The sequence below is a fragment of the Uloborus diversus genome, chromosome 2, assembly GCF_026930045.1.
Source record: "Uloborus diversus isolate 005 chromosome 2, Udiv.v.3.1, whole genome shotgun sequence".
Taxonomy (NCBI): Eukaryota; Metazoa; Arthropoda; class Arachnida; order Araneae; family Uloboridae; genus Uloborus; species Uloborus diversus.
In genome coordinates this window covers 99912228-99926658 of record NC_072732.1, presented here as the reverse complement: position 1 = coordinate 99926658, position 14431 = coordinate 99912228, and the positions used below count along the sequence as shown (strand labels likewise).

General features: G+C 33.5%; 1 protein-coding gene across 1 annotated transcript in view; it reads left to right on the top strand.

Moving 5' to 3' along the window:
- Positions 1–365: 365 nt before the first annotated feature.
- The window catches only part of LOC129217198 (anaphase-promoting complex subunit 7-like), a 62252-nt gene continuing 48186 nt past the window's right edge, over positions 366–14431 (top strand). The window contains exons 1-3 of the mRNA XM_054851466.1: positions 366–557; positions 1669–1791; positions 12195–12272. Coding sequence (XP_054707441.1) covers positions 492–557; positions 1669–1791; positions 12195–12272 — 267 coding nt within the window. The 5' untranslated portion in view covers positions 366–491. The remainder of the gene's footprint in view (positions 558–1668; positions 1792–12194; positions 12273–14431) is intronic.

The window sequence follows — 14431 nt, the reverse complement described above, 5'->3', positions numbered from 1 at the left end:
CAAGCTTTTCGTGTAAATATTTTTAAACAACAGTAGCATACTTGTGATCCCCACCGCCACCGGAAGGAATGGGGGAGGGGCCCATGGAGTGGGTGGGGCCAAGTTTTACGATAAAACGGCTGCTTGGCAGGATTTGGCGTGTATTTAAATTTTTGTGGCACTTTATTGTTCATTTTGAGGCACTTTTAAACTTGGAATAAGTTTGGCATTTTGACTGAACTTTTGGAGTGGTTGTGGTGCAAAAATGTTTGAAACTCTACCCACTTTTTTTTCACATTGCGGCCATAGTAACTGTTATTTATTTATACATAACCATAAATGGTACTAACTGTTTCAATAGCTGTAACCGTATTGATTGACAAAGTTTGAAAACAGAGCAAAAAAATGTTGCTGTAAAATGTTTGTGTTTTGACATATCATTCAAAGCTTTCTGTGTTTTAACATAATTCTTTATTTTGTCTTCGAATTAAAATAAGTTTTCATTCATTAAAATGAGCTTATATGACCAGCTAAAGCTTCTTTATGACCAAGGGTTGTATAGTAATGTGGCTACTCTGGTTAGTATCTATTTGGAATGGGAATAGAAACATTGTGTATAGTACTTAAATTTCGCGATACAAAAATTCTACTTTGTAATCGAATACTCTTATTATGTTACATTTAATCCTGCTGTAGCATACAGGATCTCGGCTATGCTCTAGCAATCCCGCATATCACTTTTAAATTTCCTTGCTTCCCATACCGTATTAAGTCAGAGCAATAGTTAGCCAGACTTTTTCCTGGGGGTGGGGTTACTAACTACCACCACTAGGCAAAAATGAGGAGTTTTCTTGAAAATTAATATTAGAATTTCGAAATAACCCTTTAACCATGGTAATAAATATACACAGACCAGAAATAGCTGCTGCAAGTGCTCAAAAAAAAAAAAAAAAAAATTAACTGCACTACTACAATCCATTTTTAAGGACAGGACAGTAAAATTCAATTTTTGTAGTTTTTTTTTTTTTTTTTTTTTTGCTATCTGGTTTAGCTGTCTGGATCCCTTTAATTTCAATAGTATTCCTCTTTTCTCGAAATAACTTAATTATTTTCCACTACTGCTGATTGTGCTCTGGTTTTACCCACATTTTTATAATACATTAATTAAAGTACGCTAGAAAACAATTATCTACCAAAAAGAAAAGAAAAGAAAAAAAAAAACTCAAAATAAGTTAGGTAAAGTGATTTAAAAAAATTACCTAAATTTTAAAGGATTTTTATTGAAAAGTGTGCTACTTTATTTACTGTACCTGCTGATTTCTTCATTGTCTCTCACTCTAAAAAAATTAGATGTCATTAAAATAAAAAAAAAGGGGGGGGGGAGATTTCAAAAATTTAAAATCAGTCTCAAACATTTTTGAATTTTAAAATTTTTAAAGCAAAATTTTCATGAAAATTTGTTTAAATTTTATGTAAAAATTAACTGCATAGAATTCTTTTTAAAACGAGCTAGCCCTCGTACAACTTGAAATCAATTTATTGAGAAATGGTTGGTTGGTTCCGTTGGGTTTTTTGGCGCAAGAGTCTTGGTAGATTATACTGTGCTAGTTTTATAATATTATTGAGAAAATGAAAAATCTTGATTCAAAACTTATTTTGTTGTTCTAAAATAATTTTTTTATGCAATAGGCGAGTATGATCTTGACTGTTGGTGAAAACACCCCAGAAATGTTGACCTTTACCATGAAATATCAAACTCTTGTTTATTATGCAGATTCATTGGTTTCTTTGAAAGAGTACAAGAAAGCTGAGGTTTGTATTTTATTTGTTTTAATTAAATAATAAAGCTAAAACTTTTTTAAACATACAGTGAAACCCATATTTTACGTGTCTCAAGGGAGTAGGTTAAAAAAAATGTAAAACACAGGAAAAACGCAATGTGCAAAAAATACATAGTAACAAAACTGATGATGAGATCCGATGAAAATCGTTAAATGCAGGAAAAACTTACATTTGAGGGATGTAAAATCAGGGTTTCACATTTTCTTTCTCTAGAAATCTGAAAAACTTGATAATTAATTGTAATTAATATAACTAACTATCATTTACAGAGTTGTTTTGCTCCTAGGTAGACCTAAATTCTGTCCTCCCTTCCCCCATCCTAAATAAGATGCAAATTTACCTTGATTTTAAAACCTCTTAAAGTAGTAAGAACAATTAAAGAAAATGTCAAACTCTTGTGAAGAAATGATGTTTTATTTTTTGAATGTGTGCTTATTGTGTGTTCATTGGCTTAATTACTTGTCTGAGACAGACTATTAATTGCTTTAGTGTGAACTATTTTAAGTAATGTACTAGCTACGTTGCCTGGCTTTGCACAGTCCACCTCGAAAATAAAAGGTATGTCAAGTGACACTCAAACTTGAACAAAAAAAAAAAGTCTGAAATTTTGCGGCAGATTGCGGAAAAATATCCAAAAAGTCAACATTTTAACTCCTCTGATTACAGGAAAAGCCTCAAAACAAAAACAAGAATTTTACCTGTTCATATTCGAGAAAAAACAATGGCAACAGATCTTTCATCTCAATGATTTTCTTCACGCTATAAATTGTAATAAAAGCATTGTTGCGGAAAGTTGAGATGAGGCACTGAGTAATAATTTGGATGGAGGAAAGCCTTTGAAAAAATAGGGATCTTATGTTGAAATCTAAGTGTCATATAATTAATAGTTTTTAATTGATATCTCCACTAATTATTATTGAAAGATTATGTTAAATAGCCAAACATAAAAACAGGAAGATTACGAATCCATCAATACCTGGTTCGATAGGGTTTGTTCGGGAGGAGAATCTTGGACATAGATACATACATAGGTACATAGATACATACGCTCAGTTTTTAATTATATAAGATAAAATATGCTTGTTTACACTTATAATCTAATAGATTACGATTACTACTAGTGTTCCAATATTTTATTTCGATCATTTTTTGAAGCCTTAAGACTTTTTCTCATAACGACAATGCAGATGAAGAATTCTTAAAAGATATATGAAGAAAGCATGAACTAAACTTATACGATAAAACAAGGAAAATGGTATAAAATGAAAAAATTAGCAGTAGTCTTAGTGATAGCTGTCTTAATGCTTAATCTAGAATATTTAGTGAAAAATTTTCATGAACACTTAGTCTTCCCTTACAAGTTTAGAACTAAAATTTCTGCTAAGAGCTAAGTATGGTCTAACTTTCAAAATAAATTTGTAAAACTTCTCTTTCGCTCAAAAGATTTTGATCTTAAAAAATTTTTTTTTGTAGCAGTTTTGATATTAGCAAGCAGGGTTCCCGGTAAACTAAGACCGCAGAAACCGCACTGTTCAAAGAAATATCACTTAAAAAATATTTTGATGCAGGACTTTCTCATAATTTTGTCCTGTCTGTTGAATTGAATAATAAGATTTTGGGAAAAGTCTCTCAATTTTTAAAATTCTCACTTGAATTTTAGCAGAGGGTGATATTTTCTTACCCACATTTTTTCTCTGATGGGACTTTATGATGACTACCACACTGATGTTTTTTTTTTTTTTTTTTTTTTTTTTTTTTGAGCAACCAAATTTTCCCCCCAAATGTTTTCAGGAATTTTACACATTATTGGAAAATGCAAAATCCAATTTATGCAAAGTAACTAGCAAAGTTTTAGAGATAGAAAAACAAATTAATCAATTTGCAATTTAAAATATATATATATATATATATATATATATATATATATATATATATATATATATATATATATATATATATATATATATATACATAATGTAAGTTTTCAAAAGAGCTTTTTTTAAATCAACCCAACATTTCTGATCAATGTTAACTTTTCTTATTTGGTACATAAATTTACAAGGCAAACCAACTAAGTTTTTCTAAAATTACATGGAGAAAAAGCCCAAGTAGTTCAGTCTTTGTCATTTATTTGTTTTTTCTCTTTTACGTTTCAACTAGCCAAACAAATATATATCAGCCTTGATTGTATCTTACAGGGGTCTGTCCAGGGTTTTTCACAGGGTCCGATTTTTGTGAAAAATCAAATATTTTTGTGAAAACAGAATAATTTTCTGAAAAACGAAAAGTTTTTGTGAAAAATCAAAAATTTTTTTGTGAAAGGTCTTTTTTTTTTTGTAAAATAAATTTTTTTTGTAAAAACAAGCATTTTAAATTTATAAACATTGATAAATACATTGGGGGAGGGGGGAGGCTCATGGATAACGTTAAAACATCATACCGTAAAGGCACAAAAATTGCCAAGGTGGTAAAATGTTAGGAATATTTTCCAAGTCCCTGTGAAAAGTTTACTAGACGTTTATTTATTTAGCGTTAATGTTAATGTTATAGTTGGTAAACCGTATCTGAAGTGATCACTTGTGTATTTCTTCCCCAACCTATAACTATTCTATTCGTTAGCAGTACCAAGTTCATTTCGCTGATATATGTTATTATTGATTATAGAACTCGACCGATGCATCGGCCTGGCCGATGGATGAACAATTTAGCCATCGGCATCGGCGGCCGATGCTAACTTGCTGGAAACATCGGTCCATCGGCCTTAAAATACGTCGAAAAGCCGATGGAATTGGCCGATGTTTTTGAAAAAAAAAAGGACCTTTGCTTTTTTTACTTTTTAATACAAAGGAAAGGGAGTTTTAGTTTTCATATAAAATTGTTTATTTAAATTTCAGTATGAATTTCTATTTTAGTCATCCTTGAAAGAGTTTTTAATACTGCATTCAGGTACTAAACAAGTTATTTATTGTGTTGTTTCTTGCAGCTGGATATACGTAGATATCTCTCATAAGTCATAACTAAAAAATGGTAAGCTGTAGAAAGGTTAAATTTTCGCATGTGGGGTGGTGCGTTCGTTTCAGTTGTGCACTTCTCTTTTTGTTTTCGAACGGGTGTTCTGAAAAGCCAGTTTACTCATTTTTTGTGGCTATTAATTACCTATTTCAATGCAAAACTAATATAGCGTCTCAGACTGACAATCATTTGGTGATATATTGCTGAATTGAAGACCATGGAAACAAATATGAGATGGCGACACCGGTTTTTGTGTCATTTTGTTAGATTCCCGTTGAACCGATGGTAATTTTTAATTTTTCGATATTTGTAATACGAATCACAGTAATGCAGTCTTTTCTGTATCGCTTCGGCGGAGTTACAAGTTTGGGGCCCATCGAAATACATTTTGGGGCCCTAATTCTCTATCACAGAAGTTCTAAAACATTTATCATAAGCATTTTTGTACCTCCTACGGTGCCCCTATGGTTATGGGGTCAACCATAGGGGCCATGTAGCAATTGCAACATATGCTATATTTTAAATCCGCCACTGCACGTCAAAACAAACTCTGGTCCAAGTTTTAAAAGAGGTTTTTTTCTTCTCCATGTTTATGATTATTTTGAACTCTATTTTTTATGACTATTTTTTAAATTTCCGAAAACACTTGCGTGCCCTTCCTCCCACTCCCTCAATTTCTGAAATTGAATTCTCGTTGTACGTCTGAGTTCTTTAAAACTAGCACCATTCATAAAATTAAAGATTTTTTTTTTCAAACTTTATCTATTGTTTAGAAAGAATTTAGAGCATTAATGTAAGAAATTGATTAAAGACGTTTTGAATGGTGACATAATTCCGAAATCAAAGGGACTTTTGAATTTTTTCTTCGGAAGCGCTGAAGGCTGAAGTAGATTCAGAAACTCTTCCAAGGCGTTGGTGGTAGCGGTTCTGAACTAAAAAAATGAAGCCGAAGTTGGGGGCCGAAGTGTGAGTTACTCGAAAATCAGAGGGTAACCCCCCCCCCCCCCCCCCCCCGTCCCAACCCTCTCTCGTAGTTTCAAGCATTTCTTAAATATTTAGCGATTATTTATTTTGGTCAAGAAATGTCATTTTGCGTATTTCTCATAGTTTTTTCACCTATATTTCATAATGCACCATCTTTTTTGCATCCTTAATAGCAATCGATTTTTTTTTCTGTTGTAAGTAACTATTTTTATGTATTTATGTAAAGTCAATGAATAAGTTATTTTTGTTTTTTATCAGAAAGTTTCGAGGATTTTCTATTATGCAAGTTTTTAAATTTCAGAAAATTATTGTTAAATTGAAAAATTCAATTTGAACTTGTTTGTAAAGCTTCATAAAAGATTAAACAATCAAATTGTTCAATATTATGTGTGCAAACAATGATCAAGTAGTGTTAGTTATATTAATTTTTAGTTATATTAATATTAGTAGTATTCAGTTATTAACTTGGTGTAAATATTGAGTTTGTTTATTGTAGCTGCGTTTTAAGAACCTCGCTCTTTTCAAGGCTATTTCGTTTTTCAGCGAAATTTATGCCACTGTTATAACTTTTATGAAAAATGCAAACTTTTCTATTCATAAATTTTAAATAAGTACAAAAATGATCCTAGGAATACCCGCGCGGCTCTGCTCGTGCTATAAAACTAAATAAAAAAAACTCTTAGAGCAAGTGTAAATTTCTCTTTCCACTCCAAAATTAAAAGATCCTGTTTTGTTAGTTAAAATGTGCACATATAATTTTGTCTGAGCTCCAAACATAGTCCATAAAGTAATTCTAAGAAAAATCCTGATATAAAGATTACACTTGTCCGTCAAAATTCTCTCGAAAGAATTTTTTTTTTCATTAATTTATTGGAATGATTTTCTAAACTATATCACTCATTACGCCTCATTCATTATGCATTGGGGGCCTTTGTGGCTTTGTGGTAGAAATTTCGCATCCAATGCCGGTAAACGTGGGTCCAATAACCTCGGATGCTCTGAGTGGTGTATTTCCTTTCTTTACGCTGAAAATCTTTCTCATGTTGTCTATGTGTGAATAGATAAAAAAGTCCAAAATCTCGAGGCAATGGCCCTCAATCCTTCCATGGTTATTAACCATGGACACGTAAACAACAACAGTAGTGTCATATAAGTTAAAGGCAACAATTTTTAACTTAATTAAAAATATCGTCCTTTTTATAGCAATGAATGGACTTTAAAAGCCACTCCACCGCAGTTATTCCGTCAAAACGCATAAACTTGAATTTTGTCAACTTAGTGCATGAAAAATTATTTAAATTAACAGTTTCTTATTGTTACTTGTCTATCACGAAAGTACTCGTCAGTTAAAAGATTGAATTAATACACAATGTCACAAAAGTGTCCAAAACCTTGGTTCATAAAAGTGTCAATTCATTCACGGAACAGAAAATAGCACAACCATTGAGGAAAAAGGAATAGAATTTTTTTTCTCTGTCTCGTTTTTCATATTTTAACAATGATGTGCAGAGAAAAGAAAAAAGACAGCTCAAATGAAAATAATTTCACTGTAATCGCTTAAACCTTTAAAAAGAAAAACTGTCTTTCCGTTACACATGAAATTGCTCTGAACTAAAAGGCATTATTTTCTCTATTGTAATTAAAATAGCAGGGCTGTGGACATTTCCGTACGCTATGGATCGCTGTAAAATAAAATGCCAACAAAACATGAATGTGAAATGGAACCAAGTTCGATCAAAATGAGGCACTGGGTAGACGGCGTCACCGATAAAATAATTCAGATCTAAACGGGTACCAAGTACCATAACTGTTCCTCAGAAGTTGGATTGTCCCATGTTTTCCAATTCATTCAGAAAACATTTTTTTATTTTCTTTGATTCTGGATTTTAATCTTACGGCAAGTTTTGGTTGTCAAAAAACAATTTCCAAAACATGTGCCCACTCCAATGATACAGTGACTTGGCAAGTTTAAATCCGGGATGAAAGAAAGTAAAAAAATGTTTTCAAAATGAATTGAAGAACGCGGGGCAATCCAATTTCCACGAGGAACTGCTATGGAACTTGTTATCCGTTGAGATTTGAATCTTGTCGGTTACACCGTCTACCTAGAACCTCATTTCGATCGAACTTGGCTACTTTTCACATTGATATTTTGTTTGGATATCATTAAGTTTTGAAAGCTAAATCATAGTAATGTTCTTTTTTACAATTAAATGTAAAAGCGCGTACAAATACAACTTCCATCCCCTCCTGCTTTTTCGATGCACTGGTTTCTTTTCATTAGTAATTTCGAAAATATTTCGATAACTGGGGGGGGTTTGGCGCTGTCGTCAATTAAGGGCTATAATCGTTTGCTTCTGTCACTATCAGCAAGGCCATGGCCGAAATACATTTGCTCTTACATGAAATACACCGCCAGCTCAGTCATTTCCAGCCGAGGACTGCAGTTTCGTGCTTATTAGCACTCATCAGCCCGGCATAGGAAAGTGACTGAGCTGGAGATGGAAAACCTCTTAAGGAAGCCAAGAGTGCGAAACAAACTGGTAGCTAATATAGAATTAGCAGACCAGACGAGTGACCGAAACAATGGTTCGGTTCAACTCGAAGATTGAACGCGAGGCAAGGTAATGACTGAGCTGGCGGTGTATTTCATGTATTTTTGCTTTAGCCCTGGCTAATGGGCGGTAATTTACTGAATATACCTTGCCTCGCGTTCAATCTTCGAGTTGAACCGAACCATTGCTTCGTCCACTCGTCTGGTCTGCTAATTCTATATTAGCTACCAGTTTGTTTCGCACTCTTGGCTTCCTTAAGAGGTTTTCCATCTCCAGCTCAGTCACTTTCCTATGCTGGGCTGATGAGTGCTAATAAGCACAAAACTGCAGTCCTCGGGTGGAAATGACTGAGCTGGCGGTGTATTTCATGTATTTTTGCTTTAGCCCTGGCTAATGGGCGGTAATTTACTGAATATACCTTGCCTCGTGTTCAATCTTCTAGTTGAACCGAACCATTGCTTCGGTCACTCGTCTGGTCTGCTAATTCTATATTAGCTACCAGTTTGTTTCGCACTCTTGGCTTCCTTAGGAGGTTTTCCATCTCCAGCTCAGTCACTTTCCTATGCCGTGCTGATGAGTGCTAATAAGCACGAAACTGCAGTCCTCGGCTGGAAATGACTGAGCTGGCGGTGTATTTCATGTATTTTTGCTTTAGCCGTAATTTACTGAATATACATTTACTCTTGGTCTTTGGCGTCCACAAATTTGGCTATAATTGGGAAAATTGCTAAGTCTGCTAGTTTTCAAACTCTTCCCACAATTTCTACATTGTCCGGGGGAATTATCACAACGTAGATTGTAAAATATGCAGAATTGGCGATAACATTTCACCACTGTTTAATAATTCCGTGGCGCCAAGTTTGTGGACCTTTAAGAGATTTAAATGAAGCGAAGCTAAAAGACGTAACCATGGCAATGCAAAACAAAACATCAGCAATTTTAATGGAGATTAGATTTATTCGAAGTTTATTTTTAACGGCTTGTAACTTTTTTCCTTTGGAGTTAGAAGGTTATTTTTTCGACCATTGGTCGAGATATTTCTGGAGTAAAAAATGTCTCATTTTCCAACGGTGTCAAAAAGGAAACTGTGGGACAATTCCTTCACTTTTTATTGATAAATTTAATGAAGAAAGTATTGCCAAAATTTCAGGTAAGCCTAAAATAGTTCGAGCTAAAAACGCAAATTACTCCCGTCATAATGAAGTTAGAGCATTGAAACAAATTGCTTAGAACGCAAAAAATTCTACCCTTTTCAACGCTATAAAATATTAAAATGTGCAAGTAATTTTTCACCCCTTTTAATAGCCAGTAATAGGCAATTTACGTGAAATTTGGGCCTAAATTGAAATAAAAAAAGAACTATTTATCGGATTTTTTCGAATTATAGCCTATGTTACTCAGTAAGAAAGCACCTTTCATATAGTGAAAGAATTTTTCAAATAAGTGCAGGGGTTCCGGAGATTACCTTGAACATATAAACACACAAAAATCCGCCCTCTCTCTTTATAATATTAGTAAAGATTAACTTGGTGTAAATATTGAGTTTGTTTATTGTAGATGCGTTTTAAGAACCTCGCTCTTTTCAAGGCTATTTCGTTTTTCAGCGAAATTTATGTCACTGTTATAACTTTTATGAAAAATGCAAACTTTTCTATTCATAAATTTTAAAGAAGTACAAAAATAATCCTGTAATGATTTAATATTGTAATTCATCTGTTACCTTTTTTGTTTAATTTGATGACTAAAAAATGCATACGTGCAGTCTTTCCACTTTAACTGCGTAATTTGTTGACGATTTCATAATTTTATTTATTTTTTTTGAATAATTAAACAACATAATTTAATGTTTTTTAACTATTTTTAATGTACCTAAATCCATACACTATTACAATATTACTGAAATCATAGTTATATGTTCAATTAAAAAAAACAAAACAAATCAATTGGTTATTAAACAGTCTCTTTGTTTTTCTTTCGTTTTTTTTTCTTTCTTTTCTTTTTTTTTTTTTTGGCTGTTGGTCTTTCTCTTTCATCATACAGCAGTCAAAAAGGGAGAAGCATAACTACACCCTATACAGATTGTACGTAGTACGATCCAAAAGTTCGGGGACAAGCTGTATAAAACCTCACCCAGAATAGTTCACATTACCGAAGCACATCCACCTTCAAAAGGTAGCCTTGAGGGACTATGTACTTCTGCCAGTGTTCATATAACTTTTGGAATCACTCCTGGAAGCCATTTTTCACTACCTTTTATGATGCAGTTTTATCTTCTCCTGCTGGAAGAAAGCGGTGTCCATGCAAATGTTTTTTGCTGGGAACAGGTAAAAGTCACACGGTGCTAAGTCCGACGAAACGTTATGTTATTTGTTTGTCATATCAAAGTATTGACCAATCGAACCGTGCATCTTTAACATGGAATTCGCCTTCATAAGTGCAAGAGTCCTCACGGGAGGTTGCGAAAAATGTCTTCCAGGAATGCTTCTAAAAGCCATACGAACGTTGGTAAAAGTGCATAGTCGTCCAAGGTGACTATTTTGTAGATAGATGTAGTTCAATAATGTGTACTATTCAGAGTAAGGTTATACAACTTGTCCTCGAACTTTTAGATCAAACTACGTACGTATGAGTTTTCAACTTACTATTTCATAACGTTTTTGAGTGACGCAAGTTTACGTGCATGAAGACATCACAAGAGAATTTGCGATAATTAACCGAGAGGCGGTCAAAATGGATATTTCGGTTATCTATATATTCTGAGGTACATATGCATGTACAGATGTGCCAATAAAAACTTGTGAAATTTAAATTGGGTGATCGTAAAATAGAAATTTAGGTCGAGAAGTCTGTTTTTTTTTTCGTGATTACGATTCCTTATTCGTAGAAAGGAAGTAAAGTGAAATGAATCAATGATCATTTAAACCCCTGATAATCTTATCAATTTATTCCTGTTTTTTTTTTTTTTTTTTTTTTTGCCAACGGCATCGGCCATCGGCAATCAGCCATTTGGAGGAAAACTATCGGCCATCTTTGAACAATCGGCATCGGCCCATCGGCCAAAAAATGCCATTGGTCGAGCCCTAATTGTTTAGACTGAGAGCAGCAGGAGAAAGGTGCTGGCAGCAATATCAAGCTGCGGGTCAAATAACATTTTCAGAAAAATCTATAACAACAACGTCGTTGCTGGCTATTTTGATTCTGCTGTGATAGCAAAAACAGTAAGCATCACAGAAATATGCAGACAGTTCTTTTGAAAAATTAGCCATTATTATGATTTTATATTTGCTTTTACAATAAATGATTTGTGAAAGATCTGTTTTGTTGATTAGAATTTTGTGAAGGGTCCGTTATGGTTGATCGGAATTTTGTGAAGGGTCCGTTTTAAGTGATCGTATTTTTGTGAAGGGTCCATCAACGGACCCAAATTTCCTCTGGCCAGACCCCTGTCTTACTACTAAATTTGCTTGATGAGGTTTATAGAGATACATCATACACCATTAATGTAATCTATCAGTGTATATAAATCTTTTGACCCTTGAGAATTTTTAAAGGATTCACGAAAAAGAAACTAACATATGCAAATTTTCAACTTCCAAGATGCAAATCTTAACAATCTATGGATCTCTCAAAAAAGTGCTTCTAAAGGGCAGATCATCTTTGTGAAACAAAGTGCTATGTTAGGCTAAGACAGAAGAACATTTTATCACTCTGGGAGCCTATATATTTTCATTAACAATTTGTTGGCTACTGATTTACAATTATTTTTACTTTTTTCTGTAAAATACTGGTACTTAAAATAACTATTAATTTTATTTCTTTCAGTCCTTGTACAGAAAAGCACTACAGTTAAAGAAATCTCTTGCAAAGAATAAAGGAAAAACACAGCCATTTCCTCAAGGGGTTAGTATTCTTTTATTATTTACAGAAATGTTTTGTCTCTTGCCAAAAGTCTGGCATTATTATATTTACATAATTCTTTTTGAATGCACACACACACTATGCTACACTACACTCCAGGGTTCCCTGTACTTATCATTACATGTGGTTTAATTGGTAGAATGGAGCCCTGAAGACAGCTTTGTTTTTTGATCTAGACCAGGAACCAAACAACTCCTGATCCAGCAGCCAGAAAGGAGAATTGGAGGACTTTGTGATTGCAACACATTTAAGTCACCATTAGCAAACATGGAGAATCTTTAACCACCTGGCATTAAATCCAGGACCTTCCAGTCATGAGTCAAACACCTAACTGATCAGGCCACCATGGTCACTACATACTCACAGATATATGTATACTATACGTTAGGGTAGGCCGAAAAAAATGGAAATATGTTTTTGAGTAGTGTGGAAAAGTTACTATATGGGTCTGTTATCACCCTCAAAAAATTTTGCTAAATTTGTTTAATATTTATCCGGCCCTATTTTGCCTTAAAAATTTGAAATAAAGGGGAAAATGTACTTTTTTTCAAAAAAAAAAAAAACTGCAGGGGGTGGGGGTTCAAAAATTGAATAAATTTGAAACTAGTTCCATCAAACAGTAGAAATATCAGTCAGTGAATCAGTTGTAACCCTCCAAGACTTTTATATATTTCGTAGAATATTTAGCTGAACCCATATAAGACATTAAAACACGGAGAAAATGAAAAATTAATTATTTTTAACAAAAATAGTGAAAAAAGTAGTTTCGAAATAAGTACTGATACTGAAATGTTACGTTAGGATATACATTGAAAATTCACTCAATTTTATGCAACATTTGTTCGCCAATTTAAAAAATGCATACACTCAAATACAAGATGCTAATTTTTAAATCTGCGGTTCCAATCGTTTCTCCTGGTTAATAAACGGCTCTCAACTGCTTTTATTATTACTAAGATTTTTTTTTCTACTATTTTAGATAAGTTTGACAAATAGAGCCCTTAAGTATTAAAAAAAATGTAAATCCTCTGAAGTCCTTTAAACTGATCATATTGACGGTCGCAAAGATGACACCCTTTAAAAGACATCTGGCCAGTAAAAATTAGCATCTGAAGCACATGTAGCACTGATAGAAGAATCAGGTAGTAAGTACATCGGTCATATATCGCTAACACCTGGTGAAATTGCAAATGAAATTTCGCAAGGTATTGTAGACTTAGCAAAAAAAGCCCTAGTTTCAAAAATATTAGGCCCCCTTTAGGTTTGGGCCCGGGCCAACTGGTGCCCTGCTTCCCCCCCCCCCCCCTTCAAGCCCCTGACTACATTCCTATTATGGAGCTATCGGACAGCTTCTTAGAGATTGAAAAAATCCAGTGGTCAAATTTGATAAAATTGGCTGCAATCTTCTGGCTTTGGATATGGAAGATATAAAAAAATTAAGTACTGAACAAAAGTATTTGTATCGGATCTGTATTGCCATAAAAGAAGGTAGTTGCCCTTCTAGCATAAATGACAGTTGCCCTGGCAAACAGACCCCGAAGAGTTCCTATTTTTCCTACTTTTTAGAGCTCTCTCCTTATTTTCCTACTTTTTCCTTTTTTTTCCTACTTTTTCCTTTTTTTTTCCTACTTTTTCTTTCTTTATTATAGCACTTCTAATTGTGCATTGATTCTTATATTTACAATGCCACACCGATAATTTTCTACATGTTTCAATTTTGAAAAGCAAAAGAAGCAAGCAGATCCTGAGCTTTTTATTGACTGGCTACATTAAATTCTGGAAGGAACGCCGCGGCAGCGTCGTTTGCGTGTTTAAAAGTTAAATTTTCGTAAGTGACTTTTTTGCCGTTGCGTCGTTTATGATCGACTTTTCTTTTTATCGCCCCGACTTCATTCCTACTGTATTAACGAAACTAAAAAAAATAGATACTGGCACACTCTGATGCAATTATATATTATTTACCCATCAATTAGAAGCTTTAATTAAAGTAAACGGCCGACTGTTCAAAGAATGCAGGAAGAACCGAATTTCCTATTCGCCAATTTTTTGTATGATTACAAGTGAATTGGAGCTCTATTTAAACAGAAAGGCAATGTAAAACCTTAAAAGGAACATAAGGAAGCAAAAAATGAAAAACTTGT